The 16,510-nt window shown below is 38.0% G+C and overlaps 1 protein-coding gene across 1 annotated transcript; it reads left to right on the plus strand.

Moving 5' to 3' along the window:
* The first annotated feature begins 9,890 nt into the window (after positions 1-9,890).
* Positions 9,891-15,265, plus strand: LOC116851324 (protein Fer3-like). The gene is made up of 3 exons (XM_032830627.1): positions 9,891-10,801; positions 11,044-11,248; positions 12,466-15,265. The coding sequence occupies exons 1-3, from the start codon at positions 10,500-10,502 to the stop codon at positions 12,742-12,744; spliced, it is 786 nt and encodes a 261-aa protein (XP_032686518.1). The 5' UTR covers positions 9,891-10,499; the 3' UTR covers positions 12,745-15,265.
* The last annotated feature ends 1,245 nt before the right edge of the window (positions 15,266-16,510 follow it).

A 16,510-nucleotide genomic window follows, 5' to 3' on the forward strand; every position in this document is an offset into this window, starting at 1 on the left:
TCTCCTAAGTTTTAAACAACTATTTCTACAAATATAGTTTATTTTCTACTAGTTGCTCTATTTTTTTACTAGTTGTGTCTTCTTTATCCATTTTTTTAGGATTAAGCTTATCAATGAAATTAAGAGATGAAAATTGATCATGCTTGACTTCTTAAACAATTGCGAGGAACTTCAGTGCTATTTACATCTTTAAAATTATGTAATAAATCTTCAATGTGGGTTGGATTATTCGTGCGTAACTACGGCGATAATACAAATAATATTCCTTGTTATAAATATTGAGAATATTAAAACAGTTTACAATTTAAGTATGAATAATTTCTTTATGTACTTTTAAGAGCTTCGATATTGCTAAATATGTAGCTGCAATAATTTTAACTTTATTCACACCTCAACATCGTATCTATTAGCTTTCAATATATACAGTCGAAGTTTCAATAATGCTGCTAAATTGTGAAAAATTATCGAGATCTCCTACGTGTCAAAATATTCTTAAATTGCTCTAAGATGTAGATTTAAGTATTATACTCGACTATATTTGTAGAAACACTTGTTTAAAACTTAGGAGAAGTGATCATCTTTTACATCTTGCATTATTTCAAACAATCTAATGGTATAGACTGACATGTGCAGCTGTAATTATATATATTCCAATATAAATTAATATAGAATTAATCACTGAAAAAAATGATTGTATTTCATAGAATAATATATCTACAATATCGGTGCAAATATAAAGTATCAGCGAATGACTTACTTTTGATATATTTTTATTTAAGAATTTTGTGTCTTAAAATATACAACTTTGGAAACGGGCAGATTTCCCATTGCTTTCTATTTCAGGTGAAAATTCATGATTCGTCGAGAGTCATTACCTTTTAATATTATTCTCATGTCCACTTTTGAGAAGCAAAGTTTATTGTGCCGACCGTAGGAAAGTGAAATATGATATGGCGGTTTTCAGAATCTTGAAGAAGAAACGAATGTAAGCCATGTAAGCACACGATATCTCTCAATATCTTACCGTGGTATATGTTTCCATGCATAAAACGAAGATACCGCCGGTAATTAATATACAAGGCGTCCGCGTCTTTATCAGCATGATAATAATGAATTTCTTTGTTTTGACGCGTCGTACAGGTTTAAATTTATTCTACAATTGTGGGCGAGAAGAAGCTCTCACGTTTCAAGTTATATTTTGAAATACGTATTTTTCTGCACTTTTTAGTTAGTTAATTATGTCCAACTAATCATTGTCCTCTCATATCCTCCTCTCGTACGTTATTTGTTAGTCGTAATTTCGTATCGATCGGTCATTGTTTTCAATGTGATCAAAAACCCGCGTTAATAGATATGTAGATTAGTGTGAAGATCCACTGTAATCCATCAGTTATTGAGCGTTGAAACACTCGAAGCATAAATGAAACAGTAACGCCCACTATTCTTAACAGCTCAGACAACAACAACAAGTTGTTTAAATATGCCAGAGCCTAAATAACGTTGGATTAACACGTTGAATGTCGTGACGATCACCGGTTATCGGCACTATGACATTACTATCATTAAAACTTACATATAGATTATGTAACTTAGATATAATTAACTACATTTTTAGTGTAAAAAATCGCTAGCGCGACCAATAAACATGAAATGAGGCAAAAGATATATGTATGGTAAATGAATTTATTTATCGTGTTTTTGGTAATTAAGGATTGCAATCCACGGAAATCTCTCTCTCTCTCTCTCTCTCTCTCTCTCTCTCTCTCTCTCTCTCTCTCTCTCTTAACGCGGCAGTCAATGTGTTAATCCTTTATCAGAGATTGGTCGAAAATAATTACTATGGAAAATAATTAAATGATCGTGAATTTTCTACTATTCTTCGCGAATTTTCGAAACATCGCTATGTCGCTGGAATTACTCAGTGAATAAAAATCTGTTCGCATTTGTCCGTACAATGCTGTTATCTGCAAATTTATTTTCGTAAATTATCCGTGTGAGTATTCTGGCTTGATCATATATCATGCACACTCAAAAATAAATAGATGTACTGCGACAAAGGAAATAAAGTCGAGTTAATAATTAAAATACATTGCAGACAAAATAGCACGTACCTCATCTACGTACAATATGGAATTTATTACTTTTGTTATACTCGATACATCAATCATTATCGGCATAAAACACTCGATCACAATCTTCATGTGAATGTAAGAGAACATACATTGAAAAATTCATTTAGTTGGGTTAACCAAAATTTGGTTAAAATAGGGTCGAACAAATGTTTCGGTTGTGAGGGCCAAAATTTCGTTGTTTTTACCAAAGATTTGATTCTCTGAAACTAAACCTGTATCACTTTTGTTTCAAAGAATCAAACCTTTGTACTTTTTCAAAGTACCAAATATTGGTTTTTACAATTAAAACATTGTTCCACCTTATTTTAACCAAATTCTGGTTAACTCAACTAAATGAGTTTTTCAGTGTACCGCACAGCTTCAACGACAGCAAATAAAACAGTTTAATCGCAAGACGGTAAAATCATTTCGTCGATACTAATATCATTATAATTCAATAATATAATTATAATTATATTCAATAATAATATAATTATTTCATGCGAGAGTTTTTTAGAACAAATAGGACCATAAAATTTCCACAAACATAATTTTGACTCGTGCGAAATTGTAACGTTTCCCTAACATTTTTAATTGTACGTTGACTACACGAAAGATAGTCATTAAATCGACGATACGTTTCATTATACGCTCCGTAGAGCTTACGTGTTACGAACAATGTGAGTTTAGGAATTTATTTTTCTAAAATAAGGGTTAACATATTAATATCGACACCGCCTTAGTGATAACTTGCGAGCAAATTATAATAGCTATGATAATGACTGTGATGTGGTTCGTTTTAGACGAGTAATACGACCATTGATCTATTGTTGATAGTAGAATTTTATTGATTTTATAATTGTGTTCGTCGAAGTTTATTTTGCCTAAGTTCAAAGAACATCAAGACTGGCACCGAAACTGACACTGACTACAATTTCGAGTTCTACCATGTCGACCAGTTACACATGATGCCTCCTATCGTTATCAATTCTCTGTACAACTCGCTTGTCAAAGCGGACTCAAAGCTAATTGTACCAATTAGACTCTTATAGTCAATGCGAGCAATTGTATACGTACATGGAGAAAAATAATTTGCTGGCTCAGCAAATTTTCTGCTGGTCTTGCAAAATCTTTTCATTATATGGACAGCAAAAAGATTTGATAAGAGTACTAATCATTATTTGCTGGATATAATTTGTTGAATCTACAAATTATTTTGCTATAAGAACCATGATGGATTTATATACGCAGTTGCAGTTTTGCTCTGATAGCAAATAAATTTGCTAAAGATATATCATTTTGCATCAATAGCAAATTAATGTGATTCTTGGGACCAGTACATTCAACAAATTTTTTCTATCTTGGCAACGAAACTACTTCTGTTCTGATAACGAATAATTTGTAAAATTAGTTACATAAACTAAATTTTTTTGATGTCATTACGAATACGCAGTAGCAACGACGATTTTGCTAAAAGAGCAAAATTATTTTTCTCCGTGTAATTGTATACATAAACACGTTAGATATCAGATAATAAATCGCCCGACTTGTGCTTTTCCATCCATTACTTATCATTTCGATAGAAAGTGTCGATTTTCAGGACACTTTACACTTTATAGTCTCGATTTGCAAATAGGCTCTCTCCGGCAAATTATCTCCCGTTGGCGAGCCGAGTAGAGTGCGAGGGAAGAAGAAACGGAATTGAGGAAACGCGATATTATGGATGTGCCTGCTTTTAATGCGTTTCCGATTGGACGGTGTGCGCGTAATGTCCCCGTCATCGCAAGAAACGTCTGCGGAAAGTGAGTATTCGACGAGGAATTCATTTTGCGAGAGATACAGTGTTCACGCACTTAGAGAAGTCTTGCTGATTTAACGAAATGTCAATATTCGCAACAAATGGTTACTATAAGACAGCAAATAAATATTTATATAGTAGAAACAAATGACACGTTACTTTCAATGTGCTACTCTAAACAACATTTCTGTAATAGAGATACAACTAATTTAATCTAGTCTAACCTAACTAAACAAGAACGAATGTGATTCATATCTCAGGCAAAGTATGTTTTTCAAGATGGCGAACGAGAAATGATTTGTAACGGTAACTGTTCGATCTACTTTCTTGACAATCATCAAGCAATAAACATACTTTTGTTCTAATAATCGAGGGATTTTTCTCAGTGCGAACGTGGTGGAGAGGTTTTTATTCAGTGCGCATGTACGATTATATAACGCCCACACACATTCTACGATATTTCTATACACTAAGAAAAAATACCTGAAAATTTATTTGTGGGATATAAAGTCTATTCCTGCGAAGTAAAGTTTATTTCGCAGAAATAAACTTTATGTCTCACACACACACAAAGAAATGTTCAAGTATTTTGTCCTTACTATAAACATCTTAAAGTCATCAAGTAGTAAATTAAGTTACACGGTGTTTGTATCATTGATTCCTGTCGCAAATAACTTCCGACAAAGATAAATAATACTTATTTGTTTCCCGCGGGAAAAGGTCGGTTCGGGAAAAAAATTAGTTGGGAACACGAGCCATTATTAACAATAATGACAAATATACACTTGGGTTAGAAGGTATAACATATTTTGTAGGAAGATAGATTTAAAAGGAAACGGGAGTTATTTATGACTCAATCCAATCCACGCGTCAGTCCGTTATGCGGTTGCATACATTCAGCGTGCTTCTTCGGTATGCAACAGTTGGTGCAACGAAGAATTGCAGGTTTCATGTAGTTAGGAGCGAGTCAAGTTGAAGCGACTCGTTTCATCGAAATAGCGAGTAGATATAATGCATCGTTACGGTACCAGCCTCGATAAGGTAACGTTCTCGAGGCAAGGCGAATAAAAGGCGCATCTTTATCCTCGAAGATAGAGCGCGCACACGAACTATTCTGTGAAAATTTACTGGGATGCGTTTGGGATTCCGCCACGCGTTCGCGCCATATGGCTCTCGGGAACGATTCGTTTTCGTGAAAGGCGAAGTGTCGAAACCGAAAACAGCAAAGTCGATCTATCACGTGCTCGTCACACGCCCCACCCCTCGGATAGTCGCTAATTGGATGTGAAATTAAATACAGGCTGACGAAAAGTTAATGAATATAATACGATCGTGCTTTCAATCATGACTACGATCGAATCTGCTCGTTTGGAAGCGAGAAGCATTTTCCCTGCGTTGAGAAAAAATTACTAGAAAATTTACTTGTAGGATGTAAAGTTGATTTCTGCGAATAAACTTTATATCTCATAAATAAATTTTTTGATATCTTTTTCTCAGAGTGTTCATGAAAATCGATGTATTTCAATAAATGGTCGTTATTTGATCATAGAAATATATTGGTAAATTTATGTACAAGCGCCTACGAGTCGCAGATTGTTTACATTGGACATGACGTGTTTAAATGTCTTCCCGGTAGTACCGATTAATCTACTTTCTTCACCCAGCCGCAAGGTGTCTTTCCTCTCGAGTGCATTCGTGTTGCCTTCCCCTCGAGTTATCGTGAAATCTCCCGCCTTCGGTCACCAACACCTTACGCCTTCCCCCAAGCCGCGCATCGCGATTCCTTTGGTGGAAGCATATTAAAAATCCTTTATCGGCGTCAACGTATCGCTGCATGAGTAAGACAGAAGAACTGACTTTCACCCAACGTTGTTCATTTCTCATTTCATTTGTAACGTACAGTGAATTGCAAAACGGCTTAGACACAATAAAGTTGGGAGCTCACCTAATTGTCGAAACGGAGAGCCGTTACGCAGACAGACTTAAAAACAATAATCATATAATTAAGAGTATTAAGTAATAATACATAAAAATAATACTAATAATGATTAATAATAATATTAATTAATAACATAATCACTGCGCAAGTTTGTCAGTAATAATTCTCAATTTTGATAATTTAGTGAGCTCCCAACTTCATTGTATCTAAACCGTCTTGCAATCTAATATACCAGGATATATACGCACTTATAACAGGAATGCCAAACTTTCATGTGTGTTTCAATGTTTCATTACATAGAGAGAAAAAATTTAACAATGATTTAAGAAAATACCAATACCCGCAACAAGCGCTTTGTTGATGTAATTCCGCAATGGAAACAAATAATCTGTTACTTTCAATTTACTGCTCCAAGCAACATTTTGAATACGTATGGAACTAACCTAATCTAAGTAAACGAAAACAAATGTGATTTGTATCTTAGACAAATATACATTTGTTAAAATGACAAATGATAAGAGATGATTTGCAATATACATTGGACATGACGTGTTTAAATGTATAAATATGTGTATAAATATACATTTGTTAAAATGACAAATGATAAGAGATGATTTGCAATGGTAACTATTCGTTCCGTTTGATGAACGATCATCAAACAGCAAGTGCTCTTTTATTCTGACAACTAAGGAATTTTTCCCAGTGTGTGTAAGATCTTCAGCGTTATTGGTATTTCATTCTGCCTTTTCTTATAATCCTCCTGCTGTAAAACTGTTCACAACTTTCGTCCTTTCTTTTTTCGTGATTATCATGAATATTTTACGTCGCTGTACTATCAATCCCAGTAATATAAAGAGAAATATGAGAAAGAAAGAAGTGTGGGAGAATACTTGAATGTCCAAAAGAGGTGTGGAAGAATATGTTTCAATGATCATAATTAAAATAATTGTTAAGCCTCCAGCTCCGTTCTGTCACACACACACACACAGTTTGAATCTTAATCTCGTCGCGCTGATGCGTCCTAATCTACTCGGCACCGAATACGGGGATTCCGGTTCGGATGCCCCTTCGAGGGTTTCCTTCCGGCGCCGCGCGCATCTTTATCCTGAGATCTCCCGCCCTCGGCCGACGGGGCAACAACACCTTGCGGCTCCTCTCGTTATGCGTTCGTAGACGTACGCCACGCGCCGAGTCTGGGTCCCTTCCGTCCCCTTCCGTTCCGTTCCGTCCGACCGAGGGGTGGATCCCCGTAGGAGATGGATATCGCTAATTGTCTCAAGGCGAATGGCCCGTAGTGCTAGTAGCACGCGACCGTTGTATCCTGCCGCCTCCTCTCCGCTCCGTCCACCACCTTCCCGACGGTATTCACGCGTCGTCCATTCCGCGCGGTTCCGCATCCGTCCGCAAGACGCTCGATCGCGGGTCGATTCCATCGATATCTCTCGTCCTGCGCGGTGAACTTTGCGAACGTGCGCGACGCGCGCGAACGCACACGGAAAAAGTTTTGCCAATTCAAAAAAATATAAGGACACAAAAGCCAAATTACTGGTGTTGTTATTAATATTTAATTGAATTAGCAAATTTATTCATAGTAATAAGTTTTAACGGCTCTAAAATTGAATAAATTAAAAAATATAAGAAAATATAAGCAAAAGTTTTTTTGCGTTGATTGAAGAGGACCGAATATTACGGTTGAAACGTTTCACTGTGTAGTGATTTTTGTGATTAAATTCTAGCGCACATCAGCAATTTGGCTCTTGTGTCCTTATATTTTTTGATTTATTCAACTTTAGAGCCGTTAAAACTTATTACTTTGAATAAATTTACTAATTCAATTAAATATTAATATCCCAAGAAATTATTTGTCGATATGAGATACAGCAAATGACCATGCAGTGAGAACAAATGATTTGTTACTTTCAATTTGTTGGCTCTAAGCAACATTAAGCAGCACTTCTCTAATAGAGGACATAACCTAGCTTAAGTAGACGAGAATGCTACTTGTATCTCAGGTAATATACATTTATTGAAATCACAAATGATGAAAAATGATTTGCAATACTAACTGTTTAATCTTTTCTCTTCATGATTATCGAACAATAAACGTGCTTTTCTTCTGATAATCGAGGGATTTTTTTCGGTATGTGTTATATTGCACAGCGACATGTAACACGACGAATTTACAAGAGGGATGATAGAAAATAATTTTTGCGTCAAAATACGTAAAGTTGACATTGCGACGGCACTGAAAAAAATTGCAACTATAATTACATTGAAAAAAACTATCATAAATTAGGGCCAAGGAAATCATCTTTTTAATTACATTCTACTATGATTTACTTATTTAGTCGGGAAAAGTTAGTGACAATAATTATTATATGCATGTTATTACTACTATTTTCGTGCTAGAACAATAAAAAATATGGGGCTAAAAATAATTATGATTTTAGTTAAATCAATCATTTCTTTCTCTCAGTGTGGAGATATACATCGAGTATTTCAATGACGTACTATCGATAATCATGCAGAACTAAAAATGACGCGAATTCTATGTGCGACCTTTCTTAAGCTCAAACGTTCTGACACAAAATGATACGTAATTCTCTTACACAGAGAAGAAATACTTGAAAACTTATTTGTAGAATATAAAGAAATACTTGAAAATTTATTTGTAGAATATAAAGAAATACTTGAAAATTTATTTGTAAAATATAAAGTTTATCTGAGATAAATTTTGTATCCCACAAATGAATTCTCAAGTATTTTTTTTTTCAATGTAATATTTTGCTGCATAAATTTTTTTGTAGAATCAATTCCAGTAACGACCATCAACTTGCACAAAGTATTTCTGGAAGAAATATTTCTGTTGTCGTCTCTCGCAAAAGCAAATTTTGAACTTGCAACCCTTTCGTGTTTTTTTTTCTTAAATTAGACACAACGACAGGCCGCTTTTGGTACGACCCTGCGTACCCCCGCAGGTACATCTTCATTGTCCTTTTCACGCTACCTACACAACGGCAACATATATATAATATGCCACATATAGTTATTGCACGTGGTGCGGCTTCTATTGTGAAAGCATCTGTTGTTCCGCCGGCCTTCGTGACGCGAACGCTGACAGCGGGGAAGAAAGAAAGGCGGGAAATCGGAAATTGAAAATTAATTTCGGCATGCCGTTGCGTCGTAACATCGACATCCGTCGAACAACGCTGCAAAATTCGACGGTATCGCCGCGATATTTGTTACATACTCATCATCCGTTCTCGACAACCTCGGAGTAATTGCAACGAATTTAAGAACCTCACCAGTTTGTCGTAAGCCCTTTGGATCTTTAATTGACTGTACCGTTACGCCATTTATTCAAAGTTGCGGTTTCAACGGGACATGAAAATCGCGACAGATTTTGCAGATGTTTCAAATTTAATGACCACGACAGATATATAACAATGATAGAATCCCTTTATCTTCTTTTTCTACACCTTTCTCTCGTGCCATTCTTGCACACTGAAAAAAGGTACTTGGTATTTGTGACTATAATTGCACAGTGAAATAATTACAGTCCATCGAGGAGTATTTTGTAAAGTGGCACTACAGCGCTAGTTAGCCACATTGCTGCTATTACTTTATTGTTGGAGCAACAAGAAGTATGCCGCCGCAAGTGATTGTAATTAGTGATAATTAATTATAGTCATAGAGATCAAGCCTTCGTGTCTGGCAGTGCACATGGCAGGACATATTCGCAGGTGATCGCCTCGCGACAATTACCGATTACGATAGGAGGCCTCAATTTCCTCACGGGCAATGTTCGCGGTTGTCTTTCTTTCAGATCGTCGACCGCCTTTCGGCGGCTCGCGGAGGAAGGACGCGTTCGCGGTGCGGGCGTGCCTGCGGAGCGGACGGCCAAGAACCTGAGGAGGAGAGGGGTAGGTACAGGAGGAACCAGAATGAGCTGCCAGGTGTACGTATCGCCCATAGGGATCGGTAGAAAACAAGGTGGGAACCATATGTTGATCTGCTGACGGACGTTCTGGCACGCGCCGCACTCAGACTCGAACCTTTACACCGCGAGGATCGGTGACTGCGCTGTCCACTCCGGTGTCCTGTCGACCCGAGTACTCGACAGTGCAGTCCCCGTGCTTCCCAGTCGGTCCTGATCACGGGGAAGGCGCCATAGTGAACGGGGACTGTGAGTGAGAGAGCGAAATAAGAGGGCGAGCGAGTAGACGCGAGCAGGTGATGTTCTTCAGGGGATTTCCTCCTTGACGTTATCCCGGATCGTGTCGCGACTATGACAGTCGTTGAAAAGCCGAGGGGGACGTTTTGAAATCATTTGTCGCAGAGTGCGTCGCCACTACGAGAGCCACCACAACCGATCGCGTTAACGAACTCGACGGGATGCGACTGGGCGCATCGATGCTGGCGCGCTGCGTTCCGGCCCAACGTGATCTCCGGTTTATGTGACGAAGAAAAGAGAAATGTCGTGAAAACTCTTTGCTCCTATCACGAGAGAAACGACTCTGCCTACGGACTCAGTGAAACCACCCTCCTCGCGAGGCCGACTTTGTGAAACGGGATTGCTTCGCACTCTGACCGATGAAGCAGAGACTTCCCGACGTGCTCAGTCAATGACAGTGATCACTCCCGCTCGATCATGGCTCTACTGTCGAACCACCACTGCAACTACCAGAACACGCAGTCCGAGATGCTGACACCCACGTATCCAAACCCAACGAGGAACTACGACCCCTTGTACCCGTCGCCGTACAACTCGCCGAGTTACGACTCCGGCAGGATCACGTATCGGGACAATTGCGCGCACGAGAACGAGCTCACGCCACGCAGGGAGGTCGAGACGTTGGACTACGCTAAGGACGTGGTGTCCGAGTACACGAAGACTCCGGAGGGATACGAGAGAGGACCCTACGGCGTCCTGACGCCTGTCACACCGCAAAGGTAAGCGCGCGCAGTCGGCTCGCCTTTCATCCCGTCGCGAATGCGCCGCGGGTTTCAATCGCAATCATCGACGGAAAGTAGTAATTATTATTCATCTAGCAGACATTACTGTCAATGTGTGGTCAGTGATTAATTGGTCAGGTTGATCACTAACTACTTGTCGGGGATTATTGCGATTCTAGTCGGGGCCGAGTCGAATTGACAGGATTCGCTTCGAGATTCGCCGTTTTCATTATTTGCAGATATGAGCAGCCGCACTCAATGGAGCAAACAATGTCGCCGCGATCGGCGTTGTACGAGGAGAGTTCTATGGACTATCAGCCGCCGCCCTATTGCTACGAGACTCCTCCACAGGAGCCGAGATATCAACCCCTAGAGAATAGCAAGCCGGTCCTCACGATTGTCGAACCACGCGCCAGTTGTTGGGAGCCTGTCATCTCGACTCAAGTAATTCCACTTATCGATCTAATTGCCTGTTTAACTATCTTCGACATGCTTTCGGAAAAACTCTTAAGTAAAAATTCCTAACGCTTATACAGAAAAAGAAAAATGGTTGGGTCGATGAAACTTTGTTTGAATCAACAGAATTCGTTAATTGATGTAGTGAGTTATCAATTGATTCAATGATCGCGCGATTTGTTCAGTAATTGTATCAACAGATCTCATTGTTGCACTAATTTGTTTTTTTTAACCAGTTAGCTGTGTATGACGAGTATACTCGCCATGAAGAAATGGCAATTTTTAGCGTTATGACGAGTATACTCATACAAATTAAATTTAATACAATATTATAGCAACTGCACATACTCTGTGTTCGACGAGTATACTCGTCATCGCTTCATTTTGCAACACAATTTAGGTATTTTTAAAAGAGGGCAACACAGCTAACTGGTTAATAAATATGATATCTCTTTGAAGGCGAGCGAGCGCCGATTTTGCCGATTCAACTGTTTTGTTCTCAGCGTAACGATGATTCGTACTGAGAGAAATTATCTGATAAAAAATTAACACACAGATATTTCCGATCAATATACCGATAAATTTTTGTATCCGATCAGAAAACATCCAATGAGAAGTATTGGTTCATAATTTTTTGATCAGTTTATCTGACAAAATGCCATTATGATTGGAAGTATCCGATTAAATTTAATCGGATATTGTGACCAGATATAAAAATTGATCAGAATTTGATCGGAAATATCCGTTTGTTAATTTTTTATCGGATAATTCCTCTCAGTGTGCGTCTTCTGTTGAAATATATAAAAGCTTCATGTTAAATAATTTATCGGGTCAGATGCAGAGAGCTAATAATCGTTAAACGTCTTTCCCTCTCTCTGAAAATTTTCGAGACAAAATTCGATTTGGTTAACCCTACAGTCGTCGCGCTATTTTTCGAACACGAGTCGACGCATCGGATCTTGAGAGACCCAATATAAAAAATTACTTTCTATCTTTTATATCGAGAACTTAAATATTTTCTTTATTTAATTAGGTTTTTGGGTTCACGTAAAATATAAGAAAAGACTATTTTGGATATAATATTCTCTTAAAGATCCCATGCTAAGATTGTAAGGTTAATAAAATCGTTAATCGGATAGTTCAGCTAGTGAGTACGCGCGGCTGGTGCACGATTCGCTTTGAACTCGGTCGGCAATTGTTCGCAGAAAATGCCGACGACGCCGCCGGTGAGTCCGCGAAAGGGTAGACGGAGGTGCCGTGACGTTCCGCCGTCACCGACAGTCCTGAAGCGCCGGCGCCTCGCCGCGAATGCACGTGAGAGGCGTCGTATGAACGGCCTGAACGACGCCTTTGACAAACTGCGCGAGGTCGTGCCCAGTCTGGGAACCGATCACAAACTCAGCAAGTTCGAGACCCTGCAGATGGCACAAAGCTACATAGCAGCCCTGTGTGATCTTCTGCAGAGGCACGATGGGAAGAGATAGACGGAGGCTAGCCGGAAGACGCAAGTACTACACGCTTCACCCTTCATATTCCTTCCAATTTCGTGTGCCATTTCGCTAATTGGACCTTGGTTAAATTCTTCTGTGCAACAGTGGTCTTTAAAAAATGCGTTGTTTTACTTTGAGAACTTTTTTAAAATCTCTTTATAAGTTTCCTAATTTTAAGTGAAGCCGAAGAAAATCATGTGGTCTATAAAAGTATTAAAAAATACTGACTTAATCTTTTTATAATTTCCTTAATTTTAAGTGAAGCCAAACCACACAAATTGTATAGTCCCTATGAAGGGTATTAAAATGTAATAACTAGCAGAAAATACGCACAAATTATATTTTAATGAATATCGAAAGACAAAACGAATCACACTTTTGTAAAAATGCAATAAGACTGAATCGCACAGCCAGCACACAGAAAGCACTGCTATTATAATTGATTTCGAGACTAATGATTAGTGGATAATTTTCGATTAATGGAATTTTATGTGCTCGACAAAGCTTGATCGCATGTTGTTCTTATTAGAGTTGAACATTTGCAAATTACTACTTTTATTGTCACTATGTGAAGGGTGCAAACCGAAACTGGTTTGCTTCATTGTGTATTTAACATGTATAATATACGTTTTTTGAAATATATATTTTTTATAATCTGATTTGAGAGAGATGTTTCTAATATATATGATCGCGTAAAATTAAGAAAATAGACCTCGGTCTTCAAGTGTGTTAGACTTCGTTAACTAGATTTTTACATACGTATTTTTACATTGTGTCACAGATGCAACGACGCATAAGTATGTCTGTATTTTGCGATATATATATATATATATATATATATGTACTTCAACTTATATAAGGCAAAGAAACAGCTAAAGATCCAAAGATTAAACGCGATAGTAGGTATAAAGTCTGTAACTTCGCAGATATATTAGATTTATCTATAAAAACAATAACATTATATTACGTCATATCAGCCTCTTGTAATTTCAGTAAAGCGTATAAATAGGAGAAATATAATTCTTCAATGATTTTTCAATCAAAAATGCGAGATAAAATCGATAACTATAATCATTGTATGGTTGAGTTATTATATTAATCGCGAAAGTTTTACAATTTTAGGTTTTAAGACCAACGACATGTTCCTTAAGTTTAAGATTAATAATATCTTTGAACGAGTCGTGACACTGATGAATTGTTTATTGTAAATCTATGATTACTACGATTACTATCTAGTCAAGATTACTATCTTATCTTTATGTTTTAATGTCGCGCTATCTAAATGATGTATTTTAATGTAAAAAGTATACCCTATGCATTTAAGGGAATGTGCCACGTTGGAAAGCTACAAAGAAGAAAAATTCACTTTTTATTGTGTTATGGTGGATATGTTAAAGTAACAAATAGCACTGTGGACACACTAACTTGTTGATCTTGTAAACAAAATAGCAATGCGAGCTCAACCGCCGTTGACTTGTGCAGTGATGTCAGTTATATTTCCCAAACACATATGTGAGATCCAAAATTTTAAAACAATTTTTATTTAATAAGATACTATTTAAAATGTAATGTAAAATTTTCAAAAAAAAAGTAAATTGAAAGAATAATCTAAGTTTGAATAAAAATATCAGTTTTTAAACATACTTTTCTTAGATATTTTGAAATTTAATGAGGTTAGAATAAAAACGGCTATGATAAGTCATTGTATAATAAATTATTTTATAAATATCTATGTAAATGTAGATTAAAATCGGTTTGAAATTACTCGAGTTATCATCGACACTACTTTACACGACAGAGTCATGTATCGTCATTTTTACAAAATTAACAAACTATTATATTAACATATTAATGCTATTTGTTACTTGTGCATACACTATAATAGAATAATATAAAGATCGATTTTTTCTTTGTAACTTTCCCGCGAGTACTCCTAAAGAGATCATTCATTTGACGTTTTCCAACGTGGTGTACCCCCTTAAACGATCAACGCCAAAGATTCGAAGTAGGAACAACACTGCAAAGAGCAGTGGCGAAGAAATTGCGTCCAAAGATTTTCTTTCTATAGAAATAAGAGGCGTAGGCGGCTTTTCGAATCAGAAAGGAGTAAGGGACAGAGATAGAGAGATTTTTGAAAATCCTTTTTGTCACACTATAACCTATAAGAAAACTCACTGTATAATGCATGATAAGTGTGCGGCGATCAATTGTATCGAATAACGACATGATTTTGTACACAATTGTAAATAAAGAACTGTGCGCGCAAGCGAGCGCAAGGGAAACGAATGAAAATGTGCTGCATAGAATTCCACGGTGTCCTGCAAAGAGACAGGCGAAATCGCGACTCAGATACGCATTTTCGCGGATAGAAGAAGTGGTAGAACGCGATAGTTTCCCGATTTCGCGTTCGAGATATGAGAACAAGAATGTCGGACGGACGTGCTCGCTTTATTTCATAGACCGCTCGGAGTCGCATCGACCGTGTCGATCGGAAGTGTAAAGAATATAGCGACGCACGATTGTCATACCGCATTCTTCCGGTCATCTCGTGCATAAACGTCGATTTTCCGGTCGGCAAGCGGGCGCGTGACCGGCACACGCACTTGTTCACCCTTCCGTCTTTCGGAGTTCCCCTCGGAGGGCTTCCCATTCCGGATACGAGCGATTCACGTGCGCTTCTCTTCGATGGCGCCCTCATTATTTTCGGTTTTGTCATCACGCTATATCCTCCTCGATATAGCTTTCTCCTACCGAGACGTCGCGCGCAACTCGTCGGGTATCTTTTTCACGACGCCGTGAGAATTCCTCAAGTCGCGTAGACGTTGCTCCGCAATTTCGCTAATTACTCGCGTCGCGTTTGTTCTTTGTCCACTTGTTCCTCGACCGCTCTTCCTTCCACTTCCGAAAGGACTGGACGGCGGATTAATGCGGCGTTACGCGCATGACAAACGGCAGCTGTCGTCAATGTTACCGGGATGCATTGTGTTCGCAGCGTGTAATATACTAAACTGCACACTAGCCAGCCGACAAAACAGGAATTGTACTCTATTAAACAATGTTATTCGTCGCTAAATACGATATCGCGAAAGAATAGCCAAGAGCCAAATCCCGCGGCGATGAGTTGGTATTTCCAAAGCGAGAATATGGCGATACGTGGGAAAGGACATCTTGTAAGCGAGAGCAACGAGTTATATTTTTGTATCTACCAAGTATCGGGTAGAGTTCTTTAAGAGAATCATACTTGGGACATACCGTATTTGTATATAAATTCCTTACTATAGGAAGGAAGCGAGTGAGAGAGAACATATCTAAAATGTCTAAAATCGGGACAAAAGATGTCTTACTCCTTGTCCATAACCTTGCTTTAATCTTTAAGCCGTAATAAATTGACCAACCGCAGTCGATTATTTTAAAAATAATTAACTGTGATTGGTCAATTTCTTACGGCTTAAGAATTAAAGCAAAGTTATGGACAAGGGCTTAAAGATCATCTTTACGCCTTAAAGACATTCATATGTAAATCGTCTGAAAGACACCTTAAAGATGATCTTTAAGACGTCTTATGTCCCGATTTTAGACATTATGTTGTCTGGGAAGCTGCAGCGTGCTTTGTCATTTCAGTCTTAGAGTTTTTCCCTTCATCTCTACCAAAGTTTCTCTCTCACTCCCACTCATGTCATCCCTAAAAATGGCAGACAGGATGCGGGCCAATTAGGAATCATCATGCTTTATCCTAATTCTGACTAGAGGAACTCTAGTA

Source organism: Odontomachus brunneus, unplaced genomic scaffold (assembly GCF_010583005.1).
Source record: "Odontomachus brunneus isolate Ranch 3 - 2012 unplaced genomic scaffold, Obru_v1 Obru_scaffold_171, whole genome shotgun sequence".
Taxonomy (NCBI): domain Eukaryota; kingdom Metazoa; phylum Arthropoda; class Insecta; order Hymenoptera; family Formicidae; genus Odontomachus; species Odontomachus brunneus.